This window comes from Augochlora pura, chromosome 2 (genome assembly GCF_028453695.1).
Source record: "Augochlora pura isolate Apur16 chromosome 2, APUR_v2.2.1, whole genome shotgun sequence".
NCBI classification, from domain to species: domain Eukaryota; kingdom Metazoa; phylum Arthropoda; class Insecta; order Hymenoptera; family Halictidae; genus Augochlora; species Augochlora pura.
In genome coordinates, this window is record NC_135773.1 from 5415751 (window position 1) to 5434222 (window position 18472).

Genomic DNA, 18472 nt, shown 5'->3' on the forward strand with positions numbered 1-18472 from the left:
CACCCGCCGTGTTTACAAACGTTTGTTTGAAAGATGCTCGCCCGATGTTTTACATAAATTCTAGGCAAATATTCTTCACACACCGGCAACGTGCCGCTGTCATCAACTGTTTGGTCTGTGCATACAATGCCCCGATGATTCTTGCCATTTGGATCGTATGCAGCTGTGCCATTAAACGGTAAGAATCGTTGGAGCACAATGTCAACGGTGTTGCGCATCTTCGAATGTCGCAAGGCCTTCGAATTTGATCTCAGGTGTCGCTTGACTCTAGTCGAACGGTGTCGGGTTCGTTTGTACCTGACCCTAAAACGTTGGATCGTCTACACGTTTGCCGAAACAAAAATCATGCGTGCCTTTATTATCCAAGTTTCTATGACAATAGCGTTCCCGCAGACTGGTATAAACTGAGTGTCAGTAGTCGCTTATCAATCCGCTTCCAAGTATATTTCAACCAATCAACGCGCCGTGATCCTTTTTCTCGGTCCTTCTCGCGCTAAACAGAAAATATACGCTGACGGTTTCGGGGCGCGCGAAATAAAAGCTCGTTCGTTCACAGTTACCTCGTAAATTGCGAAGTCGCTGACTAATCGTGTCGTAAATATTCAACGAAACGGGAACGCGCGAAAATGGCGTGGAAACATGTGTGTACGGTAAACGAGAATGTAAAAGCGGGCACTTCAAAACGACGAGAAAGAATATCAACGAAATCTGGAGATGGCGACAGCTACAAAAGAAGACAAATGGCCAATGAATTTATGAGCTCAAAGGAACGAACTTGTATATGTATATTACTCGGAATCCCGAGGGTTCTGTATTGAGATATCTCGCAATCCGTTGAAATTCCGACCAAATACGAAGAACTTAAACGGCGATCATTGCAATTTACATAAATTCATTATCGGGTATCAGAATATGATTAACGATTGTCGTGTCGACCATAAAGAGCAATTAAACATGCTCGTATGTTAAAACTAAAACATTATGTAATGCATTTAATTGTATCATCGATATATACATTATTGTTTGTATAGAGGGTGTCCCAAGATAAGTTCCGTTTGATATAACTATGGTACGTGATAGGGTAAAGATGTACACGAACATTTTTTCTGTCGTTTTCTATGTAGACTGTCACTACGCAACAAAAATTTTCTAACTTACTTTTCAAGGTTATTTCAAGTCTATTTCGCAATTCTGAAACGGGATGCCATGTCCGTCTTCATATTTGGAAAATTCAGAAGAAAGCAAGTTCGATATCGGTATTTAATAAGACCTGGGGATAATCCAAGGATGTACAAATAAACTAAACGGTAATTAGCTGGGGGACACCATGTATAATTAGTTTACTTATTAGGAGGTTAGCTTTTAACTTATACGAGACATGAAAATAAATTCAACATTTGACTATAGATCTTCACGTTTTCGCGACCAGGCATAACTTTTGTACAGAAATAGTTTTGTAAAGGAGAAACAATGTGGAAATGTAGACGAAAGTTAATATAAAATTATCTTCTATTTCAGAGGATGAGAAGTGCTTTATTGACAATGTTGCATGTGAGATGAAAAAGTGTTGTTGCATTGCCGTGTGATGAGATCGAAAACCATTCTGTACATAGTAGATTGAATTTTAGGCAATATTATGTGTATGTTGAATTACGATTTATATTTTTTTCGATTAACAGTAGCCTTTACTTCTTCCCGTACTTTTCTTTCTACCGGTAAAAAAGATGGAGATCTTCAGCTCAGTGTTGATACGTCGATGATTCATTTCGGCTGCGAAGCTTGACGACGATATTGTTTAGAGGGAGGTGGAAACCCGCCAAAATTTACAATGTACTTGCGATGGAAATGTGTAGGTGTTCTTATACAATGGAACAGTAGAAGGAGCTGATTATACCGTAATTTTTAATAACGTACAAGTACAGCATTAATTATTTAACATATTTTTACACCGAAATATTAGAAGTACGTCACAAGACTACAAGCTATGTCGTTGAACGAAAAGTTTTACATAATATTCCATTGTATGACATAATCTTAAAATGTTTCAGATTTATCAAAGTCATTGTGTCTTTAATTAAACTCGCGTATACAGTTACAATTATTAATAATATTTGTGGTTATACGTTGTGAATATATCTTATGTTTTCCTTGGTCGCTGCAATTTTTCACTTCTTTAAAGCTACCTGGTGTCTTCTTTATAATTACTCTAAGTTATAATAAACTGATTTGTGCTTAGAATGAATTATTGTTTAGGTGTACTATCTTGATCTGCAAAATATTTAGTAGCGTCAGGAAAACGTAAGGGATCTGGAAAATCTGGTGATTCGTATCTGCGTGGATTTAAGCAGTCTCTAATCGCTTGACCAAATGCACGTCTGACACCAGGATCTACTGCGACCGCAACTGCAGCGCCAGCAACTTCTTCAACACCTGCACGGGTTACACCTTCTCTGACTAAAAGTTCTATGGATGCTGATATTGCAGAATGATTAGGCGTGGGACTAAGCAATAACCGTGGTTTTTGTTGTTCAATTAATTTACGACGTTTAGTAGGTAGTGTGCCTAAATAGGCATCGCTGAATGCCCCTACGCCTCCGTTTGTCATGCCTTGTATTTGCAACTGACGACGTTGCCTTACGCCATCCCGAGCTATGATTGGTACCCAATCCTATAATGCAAAAGTATTTTTTTATTTCAAATGATTCCAATGTAAATATGTGTAAAGCAGAGATAGCAACAAACAGACTTACTGAAGGTAATTGTTCATGATTTAGGAACGTTTCTGGAATTTCTTCTCCATCTTCTGGCGGTGGTAGTACTAAAGTAGTTTTTTCTTCCGTAACTTTAGTATCCATAGGCTATAGTGACATACATTTATTTACTGTTTCCAAATCTTACTTTTAATTAGCAAAATTTATCTATATAATTTACCTCTGTTTCTTGTTCTGTATCAGAGTCTGGCTCTTTGTATCTCAAGAAGGAAACAAGATCAGCCGTAGGTTGTGGAGGATATACCTTAACCAAAGATACGGGTAACACTAGTTCTCGTACCAAATGTTGGAAAATTGGTTCATAGCCTTGTAACGTCTCAGTCTAAGCGAAACATAAATGTAGTATTACGTACTTAAAAAAAAAAGTATACAGGATTAATATATTAAATGAATGACGTAACTCACCAGAAAATATCTTACAATACGTCTCACCTTCCATACAGCTTCCTTAGAACGATAAAGTCCGAGTATTGTTTGGTATTGTCTTCTCAAAGTCTGTAGAATACTGATAGCTTGTTGCGCAAAAACAATATTGCTAACGCCTTCAAGAAAAAATTTGTATTACAATACTGTTAGGTAAAACTTGCTGTAATATAAGAAATTTATAAATAAGTATACGAACTATCATCCAATAGTAATTCTACTATATGTTTGAGATGGTATTGAAGCAAACATTCTGTGGTTGCGCACATATCTAAATGGTTATGTTCAATATTACTATCGAACTTTGCCGATAGACTTTGCAAATGTGGTCTAAGTTGTGTTAACAACCGGTTCACAGCCCGTTCTTCAACTTCTGTTGCAGTAATATCGGGGAAAGTACGGAATAAATATGCCATTAATGCCATTCTATGATGACAAATTGGTCTCCAATCTCCCTGTTGCAAGCTTTCGAAATCTGGTATTGTCATGTTTTGTACCTAATTGTTTAACAAAATCAAATTATTCTTGTCATCATTATACAAGGCAGTATAAAATATTGAATATAAATAATATGTTTGCTAATTACCACTAATAAGGCTAGAGTCAGAAGGAAGTTTTCTTCATTAACCTCTGGATCCTGTGAACCAAACAGTATTGTGGATAGTGTTACTACAGATCCTGCATTTTGTGGACGTGCTCCTGCAGCCTGTCTCTGACCATAATTCAAGGCCCTGATAAGTGAGATAATGTTAATGGTACTTGCATTTTACATAATTAATTGTTATATTAACAACGTTATGTAATTCAAAGAAGCAACGAACATCATGTCTACTACCGGTCCTAAATCTGGCATACAGTAAGAATACCTAAAATTAATTTCGTCGGTATCAGGATCTACAATTTAACAAGAAGATATACATTAATACTTTATATTGTAGTGTTTCATTTATGTTATTGCAATGGTTACGCACTTGTCTCATCCATCGCTCCTCCTAGTATCTGATGCACTAAATTAATAACGGGATTTGCATGTGATGATGATGTAGATGGCGATGACGAAGAAGACGACGACGATGTAGAAGATGATGCGGTCGGCGTCGATGTTGTATTAGTAGTTGTGGTGGTATTTGCAGAATTAGTAGTTGAAGTACTATTTGTAGTAGTTGTGTTATTGGTAACAGTTGTTGAAACCGTATTTGTAGTGCTAGTGTTACTGGTGGTAATTAAAGTTGTTGCTGAAAATAGTTTTAATATTAATTTTACCTTATTTAAACTCAACAGTCTATAATTACTTATTAATAGTTATTCTAATTATATACCAGTCTGAGGTTGAGGCTGAACTTCAGTTATAGGCGATTGATTTGCTCGAGCTCTTTGCAACATTGAGGTAATTGTATTGGACGTTCCAGATGGTGCTCGTCGGATATGATGTGAATTACAAGGAAGAAACGGGTCAAATTCAAACCCTTGGCCTACACTCATTCCAACATTTAACGGATGTGCTTGCTGCCGCGACGTACTTCTGGTTTGCGTTGATGTGGTAGGATGAGTACCAACGTTACTTCTGAAATCGATAACACCAATTGAACTTGATTAGGAGTCTAATTACAATAATGCTTCGTAAATAGAATATATTATGAACATACCGTGCTTGCGTACTTTGTCCAGCATTTGTATTTCCATCGTGCGATGAAACTGTTTGTTGCGCTCCAGTTGGTAGACTTTGAGTCGTAATTGTGGAAGGACCAATGCCACCATGGATCACATGACCAGCGACAGCTTGTATCACGTTTCGTATAAAGTCAGGTGGTGGCGTTGAACTCCAAGCAAACGCACCGGCAGGACCACTTATTCTTCCTACAAGGATAACGTAATAATTTTGTACAAATTAGATTATTCTAATTCATAAATTGTAAAAATTATAGCAAGAAACATTTTTCATTCAGAACTTACCAGGATTATTGTTGTTGTTGTTGTTATTAGTTTCACCAGACTGAGTCTGTTCACTTCCAGATGCAGTATCCATGTTACTTTCAGGGCTAACCTCCATCACTACCATATCGTTCGGTAAGTTGAAAACTGCACCTGAGGAATAATTTTATTATTCCATGCGACACTTTGTTTATTTTTTAACAAAATTATAATTTACCAAATGGTGATTGCGGTTGTTCTTGTTGTTGATTATTTCCTTCGGGATTAGTTTCATTTGTTTCTGTCTGGGCAGTTGTAGTTGCACTTTGACTACTCTCCTCATTAGTATTATTGTTATTTGCATTTTGACCATATATACTAAAATGTGTCTGCAAATATTATCATTATACATAAGTCGATAGTTAATAACTTCAATATAAACATTGAAATATATAAATCTATTTAGCTGTACCTCTACCTGAATGGGGACTCCAGGCTGTAAAATCGTCGATTGTTGAATAATAATCGGTCTACATCTCAGATTTCTGGGTGGTTCTTGACTCATATCAACACTTATGTCACTTAATGCATGGCAAGCATGAGACAAATAATGTAAGCTTTCACTAACAACATTCACTATCCTTTGACTTTCTTCAACACTTCCTGGTCCTCCCTACATATATTGATAATATTTTATTAGACAAGATTGGTAAATATCTAATAATTTGTTTGCAAGATTTACTGGAGAACTTGATATACTTACTCCTCGAGGTAATACTCGATCCTCTACCATAAGCTGGCGATAACGGTCAACGTAAGTTCGCAAATTATGTTGAGTATCCATTAATTGCGTCAGTAATTGTGCCATCATTGGAGGTCGCGGCAGTCTAGAAATATAATATAAATAATATGAACAAATATGTAACTGTCACATACTAAAGGGACTTAACATCCTCATAAAAATTATTACTGAGATGGAGCTGCTTGTTGTTCAGCAGATTGTGATGGTTGTGGCTGTTGTATATCCGGTTGTGGCTGGTTTTCTTCACTGGCATCATTTGCTGGTGTTGCCTCCACATTGTCTTCACTACCTCCTGTTTTTTTATTTTACAATTACATATATAAATAAATATGTAACATCATTATATGCAGTTCCTGGTTGTATACATACCTCCATATAATGTAACATTACTTGCTCCAGCTGCAGATAATGCAACTGCAATTGCTGCAGCAATAGTTTCTGGTAATCTGGTGCCACTAATTCCTCTACCATCAGTACTACTAAAAGGACTGAATAATATATGAATTTATTTTTTGTATTTTTTTTACAATTGGTAGAGAAGTTTCTTTGTACTCACAAATGTTCTGTTTCTATTTGTTGTACATGCATTTGCTGAGCTAAGGTTGGTGGTTGGCTAGTTTCAGGCATAGCAGAAGTAGAAGAAGAAGAAGACGAAGAAGAAGTATTTTCTGCACCGTTCTGATCTGGAAGTCTGTCTATGAGAGCATTTGCACGTTGTAGCATTCTTTCTGCCAACAGCAGGCGGCAACGTGATAGATTGTTGCTCAACTGAGGTACTCCTAGAAAAATTCAATATAAATTAGTAGAAATAACGTACTTCTGTATACTTTTTATGGATTATACTGTTCAAAAAACCAAACAATCATACCAGGTCCTTCAACCATCTCTGCTGGTACAGCCATTGCACCCACATACATGGCATTACCATGCATTTGCGTTCTTGTAACTCTGTAGTGTGTTCTTTGTTGATTTTGCCAACCTGGTCCCCCAGCACTTTGGCCTTGGCCTTGAGCCCCATCGTTTCTTCTTTGACCAGGTTGTGGCGGTGCACGTTGCACCAAATGTATAACTTTTCCATTGACATCTATATAACAATTATTCAAATCACTGCGTAGCTCAAAATATTTTTTATCTTCACAATTGCAACAAAATTGTTTTTTTACCATAATCAATTAACTTCTTGTCATCTTGAAGGACTCTACCGCAATAAATAAGTCTTTGAGAGTCTGCTGGTAATGAAACTGATTCTGCTATGTGTTCCTTGAAGCCTCGTACAGTAATTTGCTTTGAAAAATACGAATAGAAACAATTTTTATACATTATAGAAATATCTATTTATTTACAGTATATTATAAAACATGTTTGACTACATATTCTATCTTCTTTGGTTTTACCACAAGGTATCGACCATCGAATAATTAATTATTTTGTTTGATACATCATTCTATAATTATGTAAAATTGATACAACTAGATTTTATGTTGTTGTGTGAACTAATTAATTAATACATCAGAGATTGATGTCTTTTGTCAAATATGAAACAGTTAAAACTTGAATAAATCTGCCCGATGATATATAGATTATGTGCATTACTGAAATTCATCTCCATATGTTATTAACGATATGTTAAAACAAGGATCAATTAAAATGAAGCAGAAATCCATATAATAGGTTAAAAGTGACGAACATTTGGACTTAAACATTATAAATTACTTAAGAGTATGATATATACGATCAGGAAACGTTACTGTTTGCATAGTAACAGTTTCTAAATGCGCGAGTTATACCATAAAAGGCAGTAATATCAAATTCCGAGAATCTTGCAGCTAGCAATATCGTTAAAAAGTCATAACATGCAGAGATGGAAATTCGTTGGCTTGAAAAATGCAAAGGAGTAAGTAGTACTTACGTCGTCTTCCAAAGAAAATGCATGATTTTGTGAATCCAAAGTCTTTACTGTTAGGTCAATCATGTTTGATCGGCCTTAACTGAAACTGCAAGATGAAAATTTTGGAAAACTAATAACAATATTAAGACGGTGGCTACGCGTAAAACGGAATTGTCTTGCAACACTCATGCAAGCACGCAGGTACAAGAACTGCAAACGACAATTAGTCACTAACAAGCTAGTAAAAAGAAACGTGTAATACTCAAAGCACGAAAAACTGTGTTTTTCTTTTTGAATAGATCGAGCTTTACAATGAAATTACGTAATAAAATTCTATCGCGTCGATTTTTATCCTTTTTTTTTTTAAGGAACTCAACGTCGAAATTTCACAGCGACAGTCGACACGATACACGTTATTTTACCCAGAATTCGCTTTACCAGCGACACTATGGGCGTTGCCAATACATTGGCAAAATTATTCCCTAGACGTAGCGCGCCCACGGAGTATCCTGTGACGCGTCTAAAAATTGATCTGAATCATTATGATTCTGCAATACCGACAAATATTATCCACGATGGAATTTGTCAACATCCAGAAATATATTTCTAATACTCTACAATGTTTCCGTCGCACTAAATTATTAGTGCAACCATTACGTAACATAGTGTTTAAATTTTTTTAGTTATTAATGCAGAAAACATGATATATAATTCTTTCTTTGCGCATTTTCAATTCTATAAATAAGTCTTCTATTACATCGTGACACTCCGTCAATTTGAATAATTTCAAACGGAGGAGGAAATCTGTACATTAGAGTAACATACCTCGCTAAGTTCCGTCAAATAGAAAATTAAAGTGCGCACGGTCTACGGCCGGGTTCGCGAAGCGTTTGTAACGAATGGAGATATTGTAAATTTCTATTTTATTTAATATTATTAGTTATCCATTTTACCGACAATTATTATTATTGACAGACTATACCTCGCCTGTGACAGAAGTATCTGAAGTTGATACGACAGAATGATCCAAATCATTGCTATGTTGTACGTTAGATGACGCCACATTTCGTTATTAGTCTGTGTCAAATACCTTATTAACCTACGATTTGAACATCCAATAATTTTGATCTATTCTTTAATACGATATTGTATTCTCATTCAACTAATAAATTTTATCGTAATTTTCACATTACAAGCAAGCAGTAATGAATTCGAACACTGCGTTCAGGCATAATGGAAACAAAAAGGAAAGGATATAATTTACCGAATTCTGGGCACCTAGGATACAATGGCACAAAACTTCAAAATCTAATTGTTATCGCAGACATGACGAGTAAGTAGTGCATCCATTTTCTCCCAAAGAAGACGAAGCAAGAAATCATGCTTTCTTGTTCGTTTCTTTCTTCCACGATTTTATTCTTACTTTTATTTCATATTTAGATACCGTAGTATTACCACATTCGTGCATGTAATAAATAAATACATTAAGTCAAGTCGTAAATCATTTTTGTTTCTGGGAAATGGACTTGTCAGACCCGAGCTACCTGATAAGTAGCAACGATTCTCTTCGAATAATAACGCATACATAAATAATTAAATGACAAAAAATATTTATTTTATTATTGATAAATAACGTTGAAATGTTACCATTGAATATTATAATACCTACGCAATGCCTAGGTATTTCATAAATTATTGGTAGATAACCGATAGAATATTTACAGTATTTTGGCTAGAGTTATTTCATGCACAACTAATTATTATGTAAAATAACGTGACTCGGGTGTAGCTTGGCCGTTGTTGTATGAAATAATAGAACGAAATAATTAAGTCGTTTCATAAGATGACGGATTACACATACTTTCGTGGTAATAGATCTATTAAAGTGATTTATAACTCGATTTAATATATAAATTATTGTCGACGATAGGGGTACACCTCGTGCGATTTCGTTTCGAAATTATCTTTGCGTTCGATTTCTTTCTGTTGGTATTGTCCACAGGCGAGGATTGATCGGTAAACATGGATCGTAATCAGGGACGAATAGTTCTCGATGATCGTTTTTGGTGGACGACCAGGAGCTACCGTTGAACGCAACGAAATCCAGAGATCGGGCCTCGACGGGCATCGCGTGATCCACGCCGCGGATGAAAAAGAGAAGCGGTGGAAGATTCATGGCAGGTCGATCGCATTATTCAGATTAGGGCATCGACTGAGCCACACGAATATGCGAGAGTACACGCGTTCCTTTGTATGCGTATGCACGTGTACATACTTATATCGGTGGAAGATAATACGGCCGATCGTGCACCACAGAAGAATGTTAATGGTGCTTCAGTTTTGTATGCAGGAAGTGACGGCGCGTCTCGCCTCATACCGTAGCGGGCCCCGGCGCCCCGGCGTCCGAGCAGAAAAAGGCCCAATAAGACCGATAGAACTGAAAAACCGAGAAATTCACCCGTAGCCGTGTCGGACGAAGATAAGAAAGATGCTTCTTTTAAATCCCATCATAAACATACTGAGCCAGGGGCTCTCAACATTCCAAAAAAATATATTCATTCCACGCGGTTCTCGGTCAGCTCTTTTTTACAATTATATCGTCGATCTTCGCCGAGTTTCGGTCTTGTTTCGCGCCGGTGCTGCCCGCGACCATTTTACAATCGGCCATCTCTTCATCTACAATTACCGAAACCATAATATATTTGTCGTAGGGAAATTTTCGAATGGCTTCGATGATCGGCGATACTTAAAATTGCCCTAGAAAATTTGGAGTTCTCTTTTTTATACCAGTTTTGGCTGTGCTAGTCGTAATTGTAGCTTCCTAATTGCGCGTAGTTGCAGCTATCTCGATTTAGCGTGTTTCGTTGGTTTTACCAGCCGTAACTTTGCTCGCGTGGCCTCTTTTACAGTTCGTCGATAATCATTGTCTGTAGATAAAATATGAAACAAATAGAACGTTGATCTCTTGGTTTTCCTTTTGTAAAGGTATCATCGAGTTTACTGCGTTTGATACGCGAACAGGGGAACATGTGACGCCTGGCACGCGAATTAATCAACATTTGATTTACCCATCTCACACTTTCGTGCTCGAGACTGCGAGTTGAATAATTCTTTATTATGAATTTTTTTTTTATATATTATCTCCATATTGTAACCTTCGTTTCGTTGCTAAAATAATTGACGGTTCATAAGAAGCGATTGGTATACTATAGTGGTAGTGAAAAGTCCTTTTGCCTACCGATGCGTTTTATATACCTAGAATTATAACGAATCGTAGAAGTGTATAATTAACATGTGATTTACATGCCGATGTACAGCAACAACCAACAGTGTTCTTACGGGTAAAGTAGACGATCGAGTGCATCTAAATTCAAAGTTATCATCATTCGACCGCGAACGATCGCGAACGAAAATCGTTTCGGTACTTATCGCGTTACCCAGAATAGGTCTGAAACGTAAATTTCATAGCTTCGACTCGTTGCTATCTCACGTCTCGTCACGCCTGTCTCTGGTTCGCGCGCTTGCGAACACGGTTCAATCATCTTGCGAAGAAGCGCAGATGATAACGAGCGCAGCTTCGATACCTTGGAGTCCTGCCGGCCGCAGCCTGGTTTCTCTTCGGTAGCTACGTGATTGCATAAGAAACGAACGATTAAACGATAGATCGAAGGCGATCCGTGAAAGAATTCGAAACAGTGAGCAGAACTTTGACTATCTTCGCGCCACCTTAATGTCTCTACTTACTCGAAACAGCTACTGGCTACCGCCACCTTTTCTCGTCCTCTTCCCTCTTCGCTTTCGCCGTTCGCTCTTTTCACGGCGAAAGAAAACGAGGAGTTCGCGTGCGTGCCTTGAAGCTATCCAACAGGGAGGAGTACCCAGGGAAGCTGGGGAGAAGGGATAAACCAATATACCGAGGCCGGTAGCGAAGACTGCGTGACACGCCGGACGCGTGCGTGTGCGTTGGCGCCAGGCCGCATTCTCGCATTCGTTAACTAACACACATCGAGTTAGCTCGCCCCGCAGCTCGTGCCTTCTCCTCCCTCGTGCCACCCGATCGGACCCCCTTTCCTCGGACCCCCCCGCGATATTAAGAGCGGTCACGGATCCCAAATTTGCCATCCGCGGAGGAGGGCGGGACACATCGATTTGTCCTCGTCCCGTTTGCACGCCACCGGTACGTGGTAAGATGACCGGTTTCTACCGGCGCGAATCGGTCGGCAAATCGTCTTTCGGTACGAAGCAGTTCTCGAGAAAAGAATCGTCATCGGGCCTGTCGAATCGATACGCATTGTCCTCATCATCGGCGGTGATGTAATTTCCGTTCACCGGGCTCGGTATCGAGCCGCGGCGTGTTCCCCCCCGCCGCCGACGTTTGTCGAACCGTTCGGCATCATGATACCGTGTCCGCGTACAGTTCGGTATCGGCATCGGTATCGGGGGATTCTTGATAGCAGAGGCCAAATGTAACGGTCACGTCGCAGATTTCTATGAAAAAAATATTGGCGCGTCGTCGCCGCGGCGGGTTCAGCGTTTGGCCTCGAGAGCCGGTCGAAATGATTTTACTCGTTTCTGCGAGAACGAAAGTACGTACATTGGGAACTGAAATCGCGCCGTTACATACATCCGATTACACGAAGATGAAGGATAAAGAATTTATTATTAACGTTACAGGATTTAGAATATTATATGTTTGTAAGTGTAAAGTATTCATTATCTTATTCTTCGTTCGACTTATCCATTTCTGAGTCGAGCGGCCGTGTGTCTTTATTTGTATTATATCCCTCCGAATTTCATCTAATCAAGAACGTTAAGAAATTCTTATTCAGATATGTACACGCTTGCTTGAAAGACCTCCATGAAGAAAAACGTTTCATATATGATTGATTATAGAAAGTGTCGCGTCAAATTAAATAATGTTACGATTGCTATTTTTTCCGATAGATCGAATCTGGGATATGCAGATATCGTATCGCTTACAGGCCCATGTAAAGAATCAAAGAGAAGGGGTGACAGCACGGACTACGTATTATGATCTGTACTATGACCTTGACCCATCCACTGAAAGGAAAATGATTTTATCGGAAACATTGCTTTGTAAAATACAATCCTTCCATGATAATTTCCAATTCTTCGAGCCGTCAGCTTCGGCACTATTTAACGAACAATGGGGCTGTTTTATTTGAAAAAGAATCACGGAGATCGGAATCATCGGGAAAAAAATACTGATCATAGATTTTCCCGCTCGATTTATTTTCCGTTCTGCACGGTTCCGTCCTGCGTACGCGCGTAATTTCTTGAAACGTTCGCGTCCGTCTTTGTGGTCAAGGCGAGATCCATTTAATGTCTTCGGCCGATAGAACGCGAGACGACGCTGCCACGGAATCCACGGAACATTAATGATACGAGCCGAGCGTAAAGCACTCTAAGTCCTCGCCACCGACGACGACGACGATGATGATACACGCTGTTTGGAATTCATAGAGGTGAAACGCCCGTGGCAGAGCGCGAACGTTGCGCGTAAATGCGACGCGCGTATAATACACGCGTGTATATTGTAAAATATTTGCTTTCGCCTCAATGAACCAAGAAGAAACGTCCGCCCGTCGAGGCCGGTTATTAATCGGTATCAGTTTACAATGAGCGAAAGGGAGCGTTGAGAGGGTACTTGTCACGATCCCGTAATTAATATCGGCCACGGGGTTAATGAGCGAATCGCGTCAACTAAATTTCTCGTTGCTTGCTGGGGCTTCTCAATCGAACTGAACGCAAAAATTGAATGATCGATGATATCGGCGTAGAAGCGCGTCAAATAAATACAAATCCTGTGCGATGCATTCTTTTCTTTCGATTTAATTTGCGAAGATAATCGTCGGTCTCGGGAGCCGTTCGCATGTGTGCGAGAGGAATTATCATTTCACCGACAAACGTATAGATCTTACACATCTTTAATAAGCTTTTCAGATCAGATACGCAACATTAACAAACTTTTATCCTCTGCGATATATTCTTTTGGTACAGTCAACTTGGTTATTATATTTAATTTCTGTTTTTAGATTTCTTTGCAGTCTTTTCGTAAATATAAAGTGATACTATTACAGGCGCCGATATAATCATTTGAAAGTCTGCGCATGTTCCGTGAAACATCTCGCGTACGCGCCAGCTTCTTCAACACCTACCCAAATCTTCAGCTTCGCTCTTAATAGTCGCGTCCGTTTCCCTGTTGCATGTTCAATCCCGGTGAAGACTGGCAAGACCAGCGAGTATCTGCAGCGATGGCGGAATTGCAATAATCAGAACAATAGCGGCTGCTACAATCATTTCACGATCACGTATACCGATTGTAACCGTAAGAATTTCATTCGAAAAAAGAAAAGACATCTACGACTTTCGACTTATAAAACTTGTCAAAGAGGGTGAAGAATTTATCTTCGAATCGTGTTCGTTGCGATCAATGATCCAACACGGTGTACTGTTAATCTGTCCACTACGTCTTTGATCGAATTCCACCACGTACTGAAATTAAAGAAACATTTTTTTTCACGCGTAGAATACGATATTTAGCATTTACCAGTGTTCTCAACAAAGTTTTCCGCGACGATTGATTTTGAAGAACTATGAAATAATTGGCGGTGGATGACGCGTTAACGGGACCGAGCCTCGTAATGCCACGGTGCATTCAAGTTCGCGACGCGTGTGTAGGTCGTGCAAATATAGTTGATTAACGGAGCGTAGAGGAAAAGCTTCGTCGCGCTGACATTCCGACGGAGCGTTCTCGACGGTTCGCGTCCACTTTCAGAAATCCGTCGTCTATCCCCCTGTGCGGCACTGTCCCGCCCAAAAACTGGCGTTCCGAGATGAGGATCGCGATAATGCGAACGCTGCGTGGCGTGGGGTTCGACGGGCGAAAAGAGAAAAGATGTCTGGTGACGATAAAGGTGTGACACGACGACGACGACGACGACGACAACAATCGTCCGTCGCGGCTTGTGCGCCCGGGACGAACCCGTGTGCACATGCACATCATTATTAATAAATATACGTGGTATACGCTCCGAGAGCATTCTGCATTGAGCGCGCTGAGCGTCGCAGACGCGCGGACTTAACGTAGTCGCTCTGGCATGGTCCGATAATCGGGATTAAGACGAGCTTCTCTATATCAAGCGGAGTCGCACGTGAACTGCTAATATTATTATATTAATAGATTTTATAAATTAATCGGCAGAATGCGGGATCGCTCGCGTTGACACGTTTGGACATATTTTTGAGTTCTCTTCGATTTTCGTGGTAACAGTTTTGTACAAGGTGTCCTCCGAAGCGATTTCAGAGACACATTTCAGAAATTCTCAAATTCCATACGTCCTAAAAGGGGCTACGACTGAGAAACTGTACTGTTGAATTCTTTGTGGGTAAAGGGGATGCCTCTCCCATTTTTTAAATATGATATTAACATTTCATAGAATGTCAACACCTTAAAGAATATATAAATCTTATATAGCTTACTTACCGCTTAATTAGAACTGCAATGGAAAAGCTTTATACGCAAAATGATCGAGCATTGGCATCATGAAATAAAATATTAATAGAACTCTGTATTCATCTGTATTTTAACAAACAATGTTGTTCAAAAATATCATCGATCTACCACACTCATTTTCATAATAGTATTTTCCAATCGTTTGAAAATAGGAACAAACGTTCGCTGGCGCTGCTCAGAAAATTTGCTGATCGAAGCAAAGACTTTCCGCGACTGTTCCATGAACCGTGAGCGATATCCGTGCAGTTTCCAAGCCCAGATTCGAAACAACAAGCCGGCATCCCAAGGTATTGGTCCGAGTGTCACTTGGTTACGCGTTTACTAGCGGCTGGAGCAAGAGAGGCAGCTTCACGATTCTGTAAAGAGACGGGGACGAGTTAGGGGAAGGCGCGAGAGAGAAGGCGCGAAGTGATCGCGAGCGATGAAGAAAGAGAGAGAGACGAACCGGCGAGCGAATTATCTGGTATTTTCTTTTCAGCTTGCGGAGAGCCCGGAGCGGCTAAGCAAAGGTCAAAAGTTGAGCAATGCTCTCGTTATCGGTGCAAACACTGCCTTCGCACATGCAGTGCGCCGGCACCGAGCGTTCGGTGCTGTCGTCGAGGAAACGCTCGATCGCGAATCTTCGCCACCTCTTTCTTTCTCATTTCTGCCCGACGATCCTTCGTCCCGTGGTACGGCGGTCGTTCTAAGATTCTGGTGATCGTTGCGGTGCCCGCTCGCAGATTATCGGCTGTCGCTTGCCACGGTTCTCGCGCGAAACGGTCCACGGACGTTTGCGATCTGTTGCGCGTCGAACCGCAAGGCCGTGTTGTCCTGGCGCGTTACATTTTTTAACGGTACGCCGCGACTCCGTTCTCTGGCGACCGAGCATCTCGAGCACGCTTTTTCGGACGATTATTATCGTTATTTGAAATAAATCGGTACTCGTAACGTCTGCGCGAGTACTATCCTCGTCGAGGAAACACGCCTACGCTGGGAAACGCTTTGGCACTTTTAATCCAGCAGCCTCAGAAATTAAGATAATTTGTCCAATGAAACGACAATTGCATGTTGTAGATCTTAGCACCTTGTTTACCTTGTTCTTTTCCAAGATTTGTAAATTTTCCTAACAGAATTCAATTTTGCTTCGATTTAAAAGAAAAGAGTTTTCAATCATTGTAATATACTAAACGGAGAATCTCAGAAATATCTTTTTATATGACAATTATAATATTAAATTATCACTTTTTCTGGGAACTACTTATTGATAAACGCTTAGGATTACCGTTACCAGTCAAACGGTTCGTCGATCGAGCGAAATCATTTCCGGGGATAGATAATGCGTAATTCTGAATGCACTGGAGAAAAAAATTCGTTTTTTAAGGAGAAATCGTTCCGTCTTTCATTTTAGGGAGACAGAGCACCCAGAGTGTCGACGAGCGCTCTTTGCGATCGCCGTCGGTGGTGCAAGACCTTCCGTCTTGCTGCAATGGAAAACCTGAATCATCGCGGAATTCTAATCTGTCGCGTTGTACTACCAACAGACAAGTTGACCATGCGACGCCGATTTCCGGTAAACAAGTGTATCGAACAAAGTTGCGCAACTTGTTCGACGATAAACCGTGGTACTTGATTATATCATACAACGATTTTTATTCCTAGGATTGTATTGGGCGAAAGATGTTTGTTACGTTTTTCTTTTTTATCGGTGTCTGAATGATCGTTTCCTGAGTCATCGTTCATGGCTCCTCGAGTACGTCCAATACTAAATTCTTGGCGATTCGTTGTTGTAACACGGCTCGCCGTGAAGCACAGTTATGCATCGTTTGTCGTTTCGAAGTCTGACACGTGTGACCCGAAACATCGAAAATTTATAGCTATATAATAAAGTATAAAAAGTATGTATTAAAGTATAAAATTAAATTTTATATTTATTATAATTTTATATTAAATATATATAATTTTAAAATTATATTAATTTTATATTTATTATAAAGTAAATATTTAATTTATAAAATTAAAGTATAAAAGTATGTATAGCTATATACTTACAGCTATTTACTTATTGCTACTGGATTCGGTTCTTCTCTCCCTGAATTGTTCACTTGCGAAATTGTTCGTATAAACGAAATTAATAATTATAAACTAGAACTATAAACCATAGTTCCCAGGTGCTGAACAATTAGATGATGACTTTGAAATACAGTTACCGGTGTCCATGAACAATGAAAATTTGTTGACTCTGCAGCGCGCGAGCGAGCGCGTAGAGCGTCAGGCGGAAATAAAACGGTAGAACAAAATAACAAGACAAAGGGTTAATTATACCGCGGTAGAAATTAACTTCGCGGAAGATATTAGCATGAAACTTGAATTCGGCATTGCGAATATGCAAGGCTGTAGATAAGTTAACGACAAACTGTATCATTATTGTTATATACCTTATATTAACTATTTATCAACCATAAAGCTTGGGGATCTAACGTTGGATAAAGCAGATGACTGAGTGTCTATGACGTGCTTCCTCATCCTACTCGGAATGTTACCCCAATGGTAACAATGCTTGTCTTATAATGTCATCCGTAGATTTCTTTTCTATGACGATGAAATTATTTACATGAAATATATATGTATAACAAGAGTCTCGATCGATGAAAAATTATTTTGCCGTCTATATTGCAGGAGAACTCGAAAGATATCCTTCATCGTAAATATTCTTATGGATCTTTTACATTTCTCTCGGCAACCGCGCTCCGAATCTATTTTATGTAACAATAATTAACAGCGAGGTACAATCTAAAATGTAAAATGAAACCAGCCGAGATGCTACGAAGAAGAAAGGTAATTTCATCGCGGCAGAGACATCGTTTTCCCGACGGTTGACAATTTCTGTCAAACGTTAAATTTCGCCGACGTTTTATTATATGTTCTGCGTATTCAGAAATCGGGACCGGTGTGGCAGTAGTCGGCGCGTAATGTTGCCTTTTTTTGGCGGAATGGTATCTAATGGGGACCGATGCGCGGCGGCGGCGCCGTGGTCCGTGTGCTGGTTTCGCGCGACAAAGCTTCCGGCTGGCTGTCTAACGAGAGATAAACGGATCACCGATAAAAAGAGGCATCCGTGTAGGATGGAAAACGAGAGGGAACGGGCAAAAGAAGAGAGG

At 39.6% G+C, this 18472-nt stretch overlaps 1 protein-coding gene across 8 annotated transcripts; it reads right to left on the reverse strand.

Annotated features, from left to right (window-relative positions):
- Window positions 1–1885: 1885 nt before the first annotated feature.
- Window positions 1886–8633, reverse strand: LOC144477769 (uncharacterized). 8 transcript variants are annotated; one of them, XM_078195517.1, is made up of 21 exons: window positions 8621–8633; window positions 7817–7901; window positions 7071–7191; window positions 6776–6991; window positions 6464–6686; window positions 6277–6395; window positions 6076–6199; window positions 5869–5992; window positions 5578–5778; window positions 5344–5494; window positions 5148–5279; window positions 4841–5051; window positions 4514–4758; window positions 4166–4429; window positions 4016–4088; window positions 3781–3925; window positions 3394–3691; window positions 3177–3313; window positions 2932–3093; window positions 2751–2858; window positions 1886–2668 (listed from the first exon to the last, which is right to left on the reverse strand). In XM_078195517.1, exons 2-21 carry the CDS (start codon window positions 7877–7879, stop codon window positions 2243–2245), a joined length of 3543 nt encoding a protein of 1180 aa, XP_078051643.1. In that variant the 5' UTR covers window positions 7880–7901; window positions 8621–8633; the 3' UTR covers window positions 1886–2242. The 8 variants fall into 8 exon arrangements, with proteins under 8 accessions (XP_078051643.1, XP_078051637.1, XP_078051650.1 ...); XM_078195511.1 differs by lacking the exon at window positions 8621–8633 and adding an exon at window positions 8118–8200; XM_078195524.1 differs by lacking the exon at window positions 8621–8633 and having other exon boundaries at window positions 6277–6386; window positions 7817–8241.
- Between the last annotated feature and the right edge of the window lie 9839 nt (window positions 8634–18472).

What these genes read in the sequence shown, in the direction of transcription:
- LOC144477769 (XM_078195517.1), bottom strand. Translation starts at nt 7,879, where the DNA reads ATGATTGACCTAACAGTAAAGACTTTGGATTCACAAAATCATGCATTT. An exon ending in CAACAAGCAGCTCCATCTCA is followed by an intron (nt 5,993 to 6,075) that starts GTAATAATTTTT and finishes TTATATTTCTAG; the next exon opens with ACTGCCGCGACCTCCAATGA. An exon ending in ATCGAGTATTACCTCGAGGA is followed by an intron (nt 5,779 to 5,868) that starts GTAAGTATATCA and finishes CAATATATGTAG; the next exon opens with GGAGGACCAGGAAGTGTTGA.